Raw genomic sequence first — 14,961 nt, 5'->3', positions numbered from 1 at the left:
AGAAATGATATCCAAGGTTTAGGTAAATCCGAAAGAAAAAAAAAAAAAAAGACTGCAGTGGCTATCTTAGCAACATGGCTAATAGATTCTCAAGAATACTGTTCTATTTTCTTCTTCAACCAAACACAGAGTAGCTACAACTTCTAGAGTCACCTAATTTTAAAGTATCACTAGTATAATCCTGCCTGAAAGACTTGAAACACAGAAAAAATTCAGCTCTGAAGTACAACTTACTTGTTGCAGGAAAGTATTGTGGAAAGTTGTTATGTGGAAAGTATTTCAAAATAAAATAAATGTATGAGCACAGCACAACAAGTAACTCCCATTTTGGAGATGTTACCATTTCATGTTACATAATCATTTCAGCTTGTAACACAAAACTGAATTAAAAAAAATGACTCCACAGTTTCCTAAACCATTCACCTTTCTCAAGCACGTGGCTCTTCTTGCACCGAACGTTTTTGGCATCAAAATACTGTTAGACATTTCCCAAACAGCTGCTGCTTTTACCAGTTTTTAAGAGTATCATGAATAACAATACAGCCAACTTAGAAATATCGAATATGCATTACTTTTTAATCAAGCTGAAAGACAAAACTGACTCATAAGAATTACACAGATGCTAGCCCCTGTCTGTCACAGTTGAATAAAATCTTCTACCATTACATATACTTATCTATATTTAATTTTTAAAAAAATATAGATGCGCAATTTAATATTTACCTGAACCTCTGAATTAGAATCAACAGGTTGAAGCATAAACCAGTTCTCTTTCCCTGTATAGTTACATAAGTCTTCTTTTTTGATTGCCACCTTTCCTGGGGAAGGAGACAGGAAGAGAAAAACATAAATACCACTTTCATCTCAATAGGACTGACTTTTTTTTATTTTTTTATTATTATTTTTTTTAAGCTAGTGATGCTATATGAAAAGCTCATGGAAACAAGGTACATGAAGCAAACTGAAGCAGATGCAGTAGAATAGTGAATGAGTTTACACAAAACCAATTCAGCTCCTTATGATGTGTTATCTTGGATATTACTAATAACAAGATTAAGTGAAATAAAGAACACACTTGTGGCTGGAAATAACACAATACGGATCTGAGTGAAGAGTAATGGTGTTGAAGAATGTTTAAATAGGAAATTGAAGGTAGACACCTTCTGCTCTTCTGATTGCTATTTGGAAAGCTGTTATACCAAATTACCTGGCATCCTGGTGCAAATGACTTCCTTCCTCAATTCAAGTAACATGAAGCCTACATCCACAGTAGACTCTTAAGAGCTTTATAGCAACTATATCCAAATAGCAGCTGCACTAGAGCCATTAGAGAGTCAAAATAATCCACCTCCTGTAATTTTTCTTTTACACTATGTAAAGGATTTTGCGGCAACTTTTAAGTCACTAGGTTTACATGTTGTCCTGGCAGAGAAAAAAAGTTGATGTGTATAGTTTTAACAAGTATTCAACGATTGCAAAACCAGTTCATTCTCATCTTCTCATCTACAAATAGTGACAACTGCTCAAATATTCCACTAGAATAGAGTTGGAGAAAAAAAAAAAACAAACACAAAAACAATTCAAAAAATGTAGTAAGACCATAAAATATCCCATTAGCCCAAAAAATAAACATATTTTAGTATAATAAAACATAGAAACAAAATCCTGCTTTTCAAACTTGAGATATTTAAGCATAGTATGCACTTACAAATCAGTTTAATTGTATCCATGAAACTACTGATATTGAAAACAACCAAACATTATGCAAAATGTAGACAGTATCCCAGAACTTACCTATACGCAGGTCTTTTTGTAAAACACTCTTATCATAAATGTAGAAGGACAACCACTGGAATGTTCTCGGAATCTCAAAGTAAAACTCTTCCCCGAAATAAGGGCTGAAAAGAAAAACTGAAAGTTAAAATGCACTTTATATAATTTTTACAGTAGACGCTGAAGTGCTGTATTTATATATTTATGTATTTATGTATTATGTATTTATATTGCAATCACAGAACTTGGCCTTTACCACCATGCTCATCTGTCAAAGCCACCCACAGTCATTTCATTCCAAAACATACACTAAGACTACAAGTTAAAACTCTGTAAGAGTGCTTTTTGTATGCTCATTTTTTTATATATAAAAGTTAGAGCACACACACAGACAGTGGTGTCTTTTCCGCAATTTCACTTCCTGTCTCAAAGTCATTCTAGTTGGTTCTCTACCCACCATCCTTAATTAAATGATTTCCTGAGACAATTTTTTTTTCTCATTCTGTATGCGGTTAAATAAAACAGTAAAACACAACTTATGAACTACTTCACTAACTGCCAGCATGTTTAGCTCTAACATCTGCATCAGATTTAATACTCAGAGATTCAGACCTGTAAAAAGAAGCCCTAAGCGTAAGAGAACAGTGAAAGAAATGTTCATCTCAAATCCTCACATTCTCCTGCATGCTGAAATGATCACTGCATTTCTCCACCCAGTGACGTCTAATATAACATTTTGAGTTTACCTTAGATAACTGCCATGCATGCTGTACCAATTAACAGCTAGAAGTATTAGCGGAGCATTCTAAAAAGACTGAGTTCCTTCGTATTACAGACATTTCACACAACATACTCGGTATCTTCACACTTGAGGTATGCATGCTTCCGTTAACTTAAGGTAAACTTATTGATCCAATGATAGTCAGCATTCAGAAGCTTGAATGTCAAAATAGTGAACAAAACCACAATGTTTTTGTCACTGCAAGTTGTGAAATCTGAAAATTAAATGCATTCACAAAAAAACTATTTCAAAACTACTGGATTCACACAGACAAAATATTTTCATTTACAACGCTGTATTATCACCACAAGGGAAAGGAACACAGCTTCATGAAAAAAATTTTAGCCTCTGCCTTCTTTCTACAGAAAACTACAGCAATGACAATTAGATCAACCTCAGAAATTAATTTTTTTTTTTGTCATTTTCTAGTAAAGTATCTTGCTGACACTGTATTGTTACAATACCTGTTTATTAAACCAGTACAAATAAGCCTGTGTTTGGAACCATTCATTCATGGTAGTTCCTATGCAGAGAAATACCAGGTCAAATCACAGCTACCTTCTTCCCTCCAAAATAATTAGAGGAAAGACACCAAATGCTCAAGGACCAGTATCTCATTAAAGAAATTCAAAATAAAGAAATAAGCTGGCAACCAATACAAAAAGTGGATGAAAACACAAGCACAAAAATCTAGTGCTCCAACTTCCTTGAACCTATTCTTAGAATCAATAGCTTCAACTCCAGGAATTCATTATAACACATTTCACAAGTGAAAACATTCGCCTTGTTCAAACACATAACTTTTACCATAGGCTTCAAAGCATACAAATCATTACTGGACTTTGCATTACACTGAGATATAACTTAAAAATTCTCAGCTGAAAACTCAATAGTTTTTCAGCTCCTCACTTGTCTTCCCCTTCTCATTTCAAACCCAAGAAATTTAACTTGTGAGAGCCAGGTTCTTCTTGTAGACAGCACCAATAAAGGTATAAATTATTGAGCATTACCTTTATTTAGCAACAGTGCAGCCTTAAGCAGCCTCAACTTCCTTATTACCTTCATTGCTCATTTTAATTGTATCGACACAGTAACTCACCAGAAGATAAAAAAGTCTCACTTCCAATTTAGGTCAATTCTATGATGTGGCTCCCTGACTATTACACGAGTAATAGTTGCAGCAGTAAAAACAAAGATATTACAGTGGAAAGCGTGAACAGTGGGTGAACAAGCTGGCATGGTGTACAACTCAACAGCCGCATATCACTAAGTTAAATGCTTATTCTTACCATATCTACACAACTGTATGTGTGCAATTACAATCAGATAATGATTCATTATTGTGGGATGGAGACTACTAGTACTGACTTCCAAAAACCTATTTACCAGCCATATCCTAAGGCTAAGAAGAATGAACTTCACAAATATATCAAAAAAAAAAAAAAAGACCAGTTACTACCAATCATTATTTTGACCTCAATGTGAATTCTCAGATTTGCAAGAAAGAGCAAGTCAACAGTATGAACAGAATGTAAATCTTTTTTTTTTTTTTTTTTTTAAATCACGTTGGAACATTTGTCCTTACCTAGAATACCACCCCTGCTGTATCAATCAGTTGTTAACTATTCTTTAGCAAAGCAAGAGATACAGAGCAAATTTAAGGTTTAGAATACAAAGGATTAGTAAAGAAATTCTAAGGTGTATATGAACTGGCTGAAGGGGTACAATAGGTTATACCAATGAGGAATAATTAAAACAGAGAACTTACTCTACCTGTTCCTCAGGGATTCAGTCAGTTTAGTACTTTCATTTGTGACTTTGATGCAAGAACTTTAAAGACTGTGACAGATACAAAATTAGAAGATAATGCTAATTCAAAGGAAGACCAGACTGTCATACAGGAAGAACTGGATGGCCTTTTGGATTACTGTAATACAGGAGATTAAACAAACGTATAATATTACTCATATGCTCTTCCCTTCCTTGTCATATTAAACCAGTAATTCACTGATGAAAACTGACCAATACACCTACATCTGTCTTTTGATAAAAGCAACAGTCATATCCAGATATTAAATTCTTGCATTAACCTTGCATTTGCACAAAGTTTAATACAAAACAGTTTAAACAAAAAATGCAACACAAAGCACAACCTCTCCCTCCATATTTCTTTATATTTGACCATGGAAATTTGAGGAGGTTCAAACTTCTTTAAACTTTCAAGGGGAACAAACAAAAACAAAAAACAATTTCTTCAAAACCCACAAATCTCTTATACCGTCACGAGACATTTTTGAGTCGTTAGACAGGATATTCTTCTTTCAGTTCAGTATTAATCCTTGTATTTTTAGCTCTGAAAAGTCATTGGCTTCACATCTGCACTTCTAACAATCATCACAGTGCTGATGGAAGCCCAAACACATTTTCACTTTTTTTAAAAAAAAAAAAACAACAACACACATTTCTTAATTGGTTTTCAATAACTGGAACCAAAGGTCATTTTAATTCTATTGATAATTACTTCCACAGATATGTAACTAGCAGATATCTATAGAATACAATCTGGATTATACCTTGTATAAAATCTGCAACCCAGAAAACAGTGACAAAAACAGACTGTGAACTACTTGTCTAAAAGACAGTAAATAATACAAAACAAACAATTATCGCTGTTATGATTAAAATTATACTGTACTACACCTTACTGAAAAGCAGTTATAAAGTTTGCAGGTTTTTAGATATCAAAGCTTTTGTCTTCCATTCCAGTACCACTAGGTTAGTACAGCGCTCTAGGTCAACACAGTAATAAGCAACGAGATGGTATAATTAAGTTTCTGCAACAAGCACCAGCCTTTATAACCACATACGCACTACTAATACAAGAGTAAGCAGCCAATTCTTGTTGCTGTTACTACAGAATGATTTACTTTATTACATTTCATCAGTTTGTAGGAAACCTTACTCATGCTGTGGATCTAACTTCATGCAGATGTAATTCAGAGAATCAAAGAATTCCCCCTATGTAGCCAGGGAAGACAAAAATGCACCTCCAGGCAGAGAACACTGGCTCGTAACAAAACACTCTCAAAATATGTATATAAATTTCATATCACATGAAAATCATGAAAACTTCTCTGGTTGTTTAAGACACCCCAAAACTGTTATTTTCTTATAGTGAAATTTTTGTTCTTCCTCTATAAAGAACTAGTGGCAATATTCTCAATTAGGTTTCAGTTCAACTTCAGTACTATTAAAAATTAGGTTAATCTAAGGTGATTTATTTTGCCAATGTTTTACTGCATACTAAGTTTTACTGCATAGTCAGAAATTCTTTCTTCATGTGATTTAAGTGTATCCACTTAACTCTTAAAAAGGGATATTAGAGAGAAAAAGTCTCTATAAACATTAAATGTTACAGGTGTTGTTTCCAAGCATAACATTAAACTTCTATGATCTTGATTATTAACATGTCAAAAATCTGACAGCAGAGTTTAAAAAACTGACTTCATTTAGGACATCAATTTGCACTTCCAGTTAAATTAATCAACTGCAATCAGGACCAAATATTTTGTTCATCCTCCTCATCTGTAACCACTGAGTCAATTTTTGTAATTTAACTGGTTGCATGTATGTACTGTTTACTATTCATGAAGAGGCATAAGGAGGCTTTAAAGTGGTGTTCTGAAAAAGTAAAACTCCCCACTTAACTTTCCTGTATGTCTGATGATCCTGACCCAGAAACACCTAGCACGATGGCTCAAAATAAACACTACCACAAAACCACTGGAAATCACAAGAATTGGGGGGAAAAAAAAATAACAGTTTTAGCAGACTTTCTTAATTTTAAGAAGAAGGTTTAATGTCTCCTTAAAATAAACTAAACTGTCACTCGGATCTGCTGAGCAATGCAGCTGCAAAGATCCTCCAGTACGGGTCATCAGCAAACCTAAGTTTCAAGACTACTTCAGCAATTTTATCACAACTTTTTGGATTGTTTTTAAACTCTAAAACAATAGCAGAATCTACAGCTCAGGGAGGCAAAGCAAGCCATTCTGCCTGAGTACAAGCTACAGTTCCAATAACAAGACTTTCAAGAGAGAATAAGGCCTATTCAGGGGCACATCCCACAGCAAACAAACTTTAATAAATGAAAAGTTCAAGTTCATCCATTCTAGAAACAGGTTTTACAAGGCAGACACTGAAAGCAGAATTCCAGCAATACATACTGACTACATGTCAAAAGTACAAAATGACGGGGAAAGTAAGAGATCAAGCAGATCTCTTCCCCTTGAAAATAACCTGGCAAGAAAAATAATGTTATGCTGCCCAATGAAACAAAATACAGTAACAGCAAAATATGTTTTAGCATGTTTCATGTAAGTCCTGTACTACTCACAAGCCTCCACTTTGTTTTCTTCTCAACTACTCTCAAGATTTACACATTGCTGCAATGCTTCCAATTAGTGGCTACAAGTCAGCTCTCATTTTAAAGACATACAAGGACCACATGGACATGGACATGCATCTTGCTTTTATTCTGGACCAAGAATCACAGAATCGTCTAGTTTGGAAGAGATCTCAAGATCATCGAGTTCAACCTCTGACCTACACTAACAAGAAGTTCTTGATTACCATTTCCATGTAAAAATTAAGCTTACCTTGAAGATTTTTCAACTACCTGCGTACGAAAAACTTCTTCTTGGTCCAGGTTTATGGTACAGAAGAAGTCTCTCATTTTGTTGGGAACTAACTGTTTGGCATCATCTGCAAATAAATAAAAAAGAAGCCTAAGTACTGAGGGGAAAAAACAACAAAATATTACACAAAAGCTTCATAGTTTTAATGGATGCCTAAAGTTTACTCCCCCATTCAGTTAGCATGCATTTTGTTACTCACTTTCGACTTGTAAGCCCCACTATGCACCCCAAAATTTTGATATCCAGGTTTACATGGAAAGAGAGCCGACAGGAAGACGATGATGCACTGACTCATCAGCACCGCTTCCTGCAGCACCTGCACTTTCCCTTGAGGTCTCATCTCAGGCTTGACCCCGCATAGCTTGCTGTGTCTGAGAGGCTCCCAGACCCAAAGGGATACGGCATTAGGTTGTATGGCAAAGGCATCACCTGGCTGAGCTACTCTTCTTCACTGTTTCCTCCATTAATGCTTTGGTTACAGGAAGCTGATGGGATAGATATAATCTTATTAATCTGCTCTTCATTTTTCACTTTTTTTTAGCTGCTTTTAAGTTGACCAATGTACTTTCAAAGGTTCATCTATGACTACTGTTTATTTTTTCCTAGACGTCTGGTCTGACAGAGAATGGGAAAAGTCATCTATTGACGAAGTGCACCACGTATAAAAACGACCAGAACAGGAAGTCTCTAACGGGGCGCGATGACTGCCAGGGCAGGAGCACAGGGAACTCCTGGGCAGTGAGTCTAGGCTGCTGCAGCAACACATGCAGGACACCACACAGCCCTTCATGAAATCGGTGCTTCTAATCGGTTACAGCTAAAAACAGTTCCCAACATTCAGGGTGCTCTTCCAGAATCCAAACGCTGCAGACACACACATTGCTTTATGGCAATACCATGCTTTAGCTTAAACAGTTACTTCCCCACTGCATTCCCTTCTTTGAAGACGATCATCAGTCCCTGTTGACCTCAGATTCTGCCCAAAGAGCCAAGCCAAGCATTTTTGGTCCCCTCTCTGAGGAGAGAGGCTCCTAATTGCTGAGTAGCTTCTGTCTGCACCATCATCACTTAAGTTATTATCTTAAATGCAAGCAACCAGAGTTGTGCTCTGGATTAGGCCTTAACTCTTGTGTCCTTATATCTCTACTGGAAATACCACCTCCCCTCCCCCCAATAAAACATGGAATCGAAATCATCCAAATTTTGTATAAAATTTATATAAATTTTATATGAGACCTCAGATTGAAATTAGATTTCACATGTCACATATATGTCCCTTTAAAAAAAAAAATCAGTTATGAAGCACACTGGAAAATAACCTTTGTTTTCTATGCTCTTAAGATGTAAAGTCAGAAATGTTTTATCTTCTCTCTCTTTTTGCTTGAAATGTAACTAAGTGCTGCCTGGCACTGGAAATGCTGTATCTGAGCAGGGAACACGGTGGTTTCACCACCAGACTGAACTTCCTCCTTGATCTTTTCGAAGTCAGGAATACGTGCACCGATGGAAAACATGAACAGACAATTAAGTAACTTCCACGGTTAAAACCTCTGCTCTCAGAAGCATCAATGAGCTTTTCATCAACTTGGGTGTGGGAGAAGAGGAAGTATACGTATTATTTTTAAACGCCACACTTAACATTGACAGATTGAGACAAGTACAGAACCGGTTTCTAATGCCACTAGACTTTAAAAAGAAACTAAATTCAAAATGGCCCATGAGCGAGATATTGGGGGGGAAGCATGTGACTGAGTATCACCTTGAAAAAAAGTTGTTTTAATAAAACGTATGAACAAGAATACAAAAAAAGAAATCTCAAGGGTCTTGCAATCCCCAGAGCTTCAGATGCTGAAGTAATTAGTAAGCATGAACTGTACCCAACAGTTTTTTCTGATAAGCATCTTAGACTAAAACTAGTTAATACCCTGGAGCCTTACCATCCAATTTTCACATAAAAATATTTAAGAGAGAACCTAACTTTTTTGGCACTGCAAAGCTACTGTATGGTGGACTTTGAAAGAAGATTACAAACACTGTAGTTTCACATTTTCTTAAAAGAACACAAATTAAACTGTAGGCAGTAAGGATGGTTAGTCAGAAATACCAAATAAAGTTTTTTTTTTTTTTTTTTGGGGGGGGGGAGATAAAAAAAAAAAAGCATTTTTAACTTTGACTGTCAAACTGTATTTCGATCCTTTTGATAATTAAACTTACAGTTTAGGTGATCAAACAGCAGCAATAACAGAACAATTTGTTTTTTATTGATGTACCAACTCAGCAGTTTCAGTCAGCGGACTAATTTAAAACAATAATTATTTTCACGTGACATATCTAGTAGCCTAATTCAACAGGGAAAGTATGGAATGCATCGCTAACATAATAAACATCAACCTTTTTATTCTGAAAATGTACAAGCTCACGATTACTATGGCTTACCTAACTTTTGAACCAACTTTTACTGTCTCTCAACCACTTACTTTGGGAAATCAGCAAAAAATATCTGTACTAAAAAAAACCTTGTGTCGATTATATATATTAGATTTCAAAATATTCATAAAATATTGTTTACAATATATACACAGGTGGTCTCTATACAACTCCATAGAGAAACTTTACTTCAAAGTAAGATGAGCTTAAACCTAAGCAAAAGGGAAAAACTGTGATGCTAATAAAAAGTTAAGTGCTAGAGCATAGAGCGATGGCAATGCAGACGTTAAGAAACTCCAACTCCCCATATTACAGGAACACTATGGGTTAGTAGTAACAGGAATGGAGCAACCTACTAAATTCCACAGTTCTGTCAAACTCCCTTGTCCTGCACATCATTTGTTAGATGCAGACAGAACATGAGAACATCAAGTTAAAGCTTGTTCGCCGTTAACACAATCAGAAACCCAGCAGGAGCAGGCGGTGGGATGGATACATGCTATATATTCACAATGCACTCTGTTGAGGGAAAACGCACTATTTGTGTACATCCTACAACAGGGACCCAAAATGAAGAACCTAAATAGGAGTTTATACACATGAAGTGCAACCTATCTATTTCGCGGGACCAAACATGTTATATAGCAGCAATTAAAACCACCATACGAGCGCAGCATAACCCAATGTATTCACACAGCGTTAACAATGCAGTGCTAGAAGTTTGAAACGGAATGTGTCCTGAGTTTTGTCAGATGAGTTCTGGGAGATGACAAATTAGCTATTTTCCATGTATCCCACTAAGGTTTTCCAAAAATGAAAGCAACTAAATCAATTACGACCTAAAAACCTACTACTACCTGGTATAAACTGAAGACAAAAGCTAGTTACACGACTAAGAATAACACGCTATAAAATATACCTCAAACTGCACAATACGCACAAACCTTGCAAAGTGCTTTTGTCACAACTCTGACACAAAATACAGCTGCCAATTCAAAAGAGTCATTAAAAGGAATGACTGTCCTGTGGATCCCCAATGGAAGCTTGCTCAAGTTCAAAAAAAGCCCCATGGTCTTAAACTAGATCACATCTTCATGTTGTCTCTTACCTGAAAACCAGAGGGAGGAGACAGGCTGCAAACACAGGTATTCCACACAACATGGGGTGTCCCAGGGATTGCTAATGTGTTCCTATTCAGTTTTTCATTGTTGGGTGTGTAATAGCTAATTAAGCCACTTTTAAGCACATGCCTCAGTTCTAAATCTGTTGTCACTGTCTGCATAACATCGCTAACTTTAGATTTTATCATCTACTTGCATGCTGTAGAACTGCGTAAATAAGAAGTTACCACAAATGTGTTTTCTATATACACATAACTGCCACTGCCTCCTGAAAATTGTGATCTCTTGTGCAATACATACATACAAAATGAATGTGTTATGTCTTCTCATAGCTTAAATGCCAACAAAACTCAGGCATTGAAAAATATTCTACTTGCAAAAAGCATATTATAATAAGTTCTCATGGGCTATGAACACCAACTTCCCAAAGTGAAGTCTGCTACTGCTAATGCCTCCAGATCAAGAGGGATTATATTATTACATCTGTTTGTTATTGTTCATTCAGAGGGTTTTCACCCCAAAAGCACATTAGTAAGATACGAGCAAGAAGTGAAAATAAAGCAGCCTGTGCTAGGCAAAGAGGCCAACAGAAAAACTAGGGATTTGAGGGTTTGCAAGCTTTCACAGCAAATTAACTCACATCTTTTTAAAAGTGCTTTTATTTTCCTGGAAAAAAAACAAGTAGCTTTACAAGTGATTCCTCACGCTGTTTCAGGAAACATCTTTTATTACTTCCACCCATCTTCCAAATTGGCCCTGCAGTTTTACAGGCCCATCTGTGGCAACCAACTTTGGATGTACGATAACCAGGTGATAACCTCTGCTTCACCATCACTTTTGCCATGTACTCAAATGCGGTAACACTCAACGTTACAACGCAACAGGAGCGATGGAGAACACACTCACGGGACACTAAAACTGGCTTCAACAAAAGTCGTGAGAGATACAGGAGGTGCTTTTTAATATCAAATGCAAAGCTTGTGCTGGGCTCAAGTATCACCTGAAGTAAAGCCCCGTCAACCGCTGCGTTGCTAACTGCTGCAAAAGCCCTCGGACACAAGTCGGGCAGCAGAGCGGTGTCAGTAAATACGCCAGCGCTGACTGTTCTTTAGACAAGCTGGCGTGCGTTAGCTCCGCGATAATTGCCAACAACACGGTCTCAGGAAGTGTGTGTTCAGTCTTGTCCGCTCGGTTCGCATTAACCCTCTGCAGCAAGCGCTGCAGCGCGCCCCGGTTCCCGTTTTCCTGGCCTAGTCACTCCTTCACTTCCCGCAGATAACCCCGAGCCTGCGCCGCGCTCCAGCAGCGCCTCCACCCCTCGGCTACACTGAAACCGGCCCCAAGCTCCTCGCACCTGGCTCCCCACCCCGGCACCGGCACGGCGCCGCGCCCGGCCCGTTTCGCTTCATTCTCAAAAAAGCTGACCGGCGGCGTGAGAAAGGAAGCGAGCGGGCTGCCCGGCTGGCTGCATGCACGCCGAGCCGAGCCGAGCCGAGCCGTGCCGAGCCGGCAGGAAGCCGCGCACATCCCGCTCCCCCAGCCCGCCGGGGCACCCGCCGCTGCCCGGGGCCGGGCGGATCGAGCCGGCGCTGCCCGGTGCAAAGCCGCCGGCCCCTCTCCCTGCCTCGCTCCGCCGAGGAACAGCAGCGTTAGCGGCCGCTCCGAGCGGCCTTCCCCCGCCGACTTCCTGCACATCGATACTTTCGCAACGCCTGCCTGGCAAACGCGCCGAGACCCGCTGGGGGTCGGCAGGGACAGAGGGGGCGCGGCTGCCCGGCTCCACGGTACCCCGGCACCGGGGGACGCGCCCCGGGGCCCCGGCCCCCCGCACCCCGCCAAGCCCCTTCCCCTCCTTCCTTCCTTCCCTTCCCGCGGCTGCCCGCCGGCCGCAGCCCCGGGGAAGGCGAAGGCGCGGCGGCGGCCCCGCGGGACGGCCCCGGGCTGTGCGCAGCCGGCCCCGGCCGCACTTACAGATCTTGCCCCGGAGGTTCTGCAGCACCCGCACCTCGTCGCCGCCGCCGTCCTGGGCCGCCATCGCGCCAGCGCCGCCGCCTGCGCAGTGCGCGGCGGGGGAGGGGAAGGAGAGAAGGGAGGAGAGGGAGGGGAGGGGAAGGGAGGGGAGGGAAGGGAAGGAGGGAGCGGCCCCGCCGCACGCCCCCGGGCCGCTCCGCCCCGCTGGGGGCCGCCGCCACCGCCCTCGGGGGGCAGCCCGGCACCGGCACCTGGCGGGGGCCGCAGCCGTGAGGGGCGCGGGCCGCCCGCGCTAACGGCCGGGCACGGGGCGAGGCCGAGCCCCCGGGGGAGCGGCTGTGGGAGCCGCGGGGAGCCCGGCCCGGCCCTGCCCTGCCCGCACCGCGAGCCCCGGCCCCCCGGGCGTGCCGGCGGAGTACAAATAAAGCGCGTTTGCCTTGCCCTCGCGGGGAACGGCAAGGGCTTTTCGTCACGCTTTCGCTGGGATTTCCTGAGGGATCCTAACGAGAAGCTCCGGGACCCGGCTGAGGGCTGGGACGAGCCCCGGTGTCGGTGGTGGGCGGCTTCGCCCCGGCCCCGCGGCCGCCCAGCCGCCAGCAGCGGCCCCAGCCCGGTGCAGCTCGGGGCGCTGCAGGTGCCGCAGCCTCCGGGCCCTGTGGGCGCGAGTCCTGGTGCAGCCCCGTAGCCGTCCTAAAACAGAGGTAGTTTAGTGGGGTAACGAGGGGAAAGTTGGGTTAGAAAGTAAGGTAGTAGAGGACGGGGGTTCTTCACCTCGGGCCCAGAAAGTCCTCCTCGGCCTGCTCCTGCCAAAGGGAGGTTTGGTCAGCGCCGAGCCAGCAGCTGGTGCTTGTCTCTGCCTGCAGCCCCCTGCCGTGGCTGCCCGAGCGAGCACTCCCCCCGCACAAATCTCGCCCTTATGGTCATTACCTGGCATGGAGCCCCACAGCCTGGCGGCCAGGCCATGCTCTGCCCCACTCCCTGGTGGCCTTTCCTGCAGCTGTCAGCGTCCCCCCCCGTCCCTGCTCTCTGCAATGAGACATCTTCAGAGGCGGCGGGATGGGCAGCAGGCTGCTTCGCCACACCAGGAGTGGGTGAATTTGTATGCATGCAAAGCGCAGGCCTGCACAAAGACACACGTTTGCATAGGGTGACTTCTACCTGCCAGAAGTGAGAGCTTGCCCTATAGTACAAATTGAGGGATTTGGTTATCTACAGTCGGTTTCCAGCAGACTGGCTGCCTTGTCCCACCCGTGGCTGGGGAACTGAGGACAGCCCTGTCAGAGCGAGTTTTGCTCTGAAACCTCTCTCGAGGTTCTCTCTGCGAACACAGAGGTACAGTTACACTGTGTTGCAGCATTTTTTAAACTGGATCATGTAAAACTATTTTTTCCATAACTCTCTCAAAATTTACGATGACAGTTGAAGTTGACTGTTTACCTTAATGTCACCTTCATCAGAACTTTTGAAATAGGAGGGAGAAATATATATTATGAGTAGCAAACATTATATGTTTTTGGTTAGTTATGCGACCCTGCTGAGGACCATCCCAAAATGCGCTGCACAACTTAGCTTAAATTTAACTTTCAATGCAAGTTACAGACCAGTGACACCTAGCTGAAGGGGGAAGTACTTTGAACACGCATTCTGTTTTGTATATACCTTTGTATTTCGTTATGCAATCAGGTATTTCCGTTCCGAACTCTATCTTGGCAGTAGTCCCACAATATTTGAAGTACGGTGTGTAAAATACACAGTCTATACTGCAAGGTTACTGTCAGAATTTAAATAAGATTTTTTACATTTCTGGTCCTCATGAAAAAGTGTTTAAGGTGTTGCAAAGTCTTAAATGCAGTTCACCCATCTTCCAGTCCTTTAAGAGACACAGCAAGTTGATTATCTTCACCTTAGCACTGTGTTCACCCTTAATGGTATGATGCCAGGAGATACCATCACTCCCCTTGACCTCTGGCATGTTCTCAATTAACGGTTCTGACCTTAATGAAGGGAACAATTGGGAACTGTGTTGCTTAACCTTATAATGAAATGCACATTAGCAGATACATAATCAATATGATCCAGAAACATATAACATAACTTAAAAAATGGAGAGACTTGCAAAAAAATAGGAAGAGGTTATTTTAATCAAGCAAAAACAGTTATAATCACTCTTTCTAAAAATAAAATTAGACTC

The 14,961-nt window shown here is 41.2% G+C and overlaps 1 protein-coding gene across 5 annotated transcripts in view; it reads right to left on the bottom strand.

Annotated features, from left to right (window-relative positions):
- The window catches only part of RASA2 (RAS p21 protein activator 2), a 51,343-nt gene extending 37,624 nt beyond the window's left edge, over positions 1-13,719 (bottom strand). For 2 of the 5 annotated variants that reach the window (XM_068692709.1, XM_068692711.1), the window contains exons 1-4: positions 13,542-13,719; positions 7,213-7,318; positions 1,795-1,898; positions 724-818 (exon numbers count right to left, since the gene is read on the bottom strand). In XM_068692709.1, coding sequence (XP_068548810.1) covers positions 724-818; positions 1,795-1,898; positions 7,213-7,318; positions 13,542-13,704 — 468 coding nt within the window. In that variant the 5' untranslated portion in view covers positions 13,705-13,719. Of the gene's footprint in view, positions 1-723; positions 819-1,794; positions 1,899-7,212; positions 7,319-12,770; positions 12,930-13,541 lie in introns of those variants that run through there. The other 3 variants (XM_068692710.1, XM_068692713.1, XM_068692712.1) reach the window with 2 other exon arrangements.
- Positions 13,720-14,961: the final 1,242 nt, after the last annotated feature.

This window comes from Anas acuta, chromosome 9, assembly GCF_963932015.1.
Source record: "Anas acuta chromosome 9, bAnaAcu1.1, whole genome shotgun sequence".
Taxonomy (NCBI): domain Eukaryota; kingdom Metazoa; phylum Chordata; class Aves; order Anseriformes; family Anatidae; genus Anas; species Anas acuta.
Note: the sequence above shows the minus strand (reverse complement) of the source record. Positions and strands in the feature narration are given on the sequence as shown.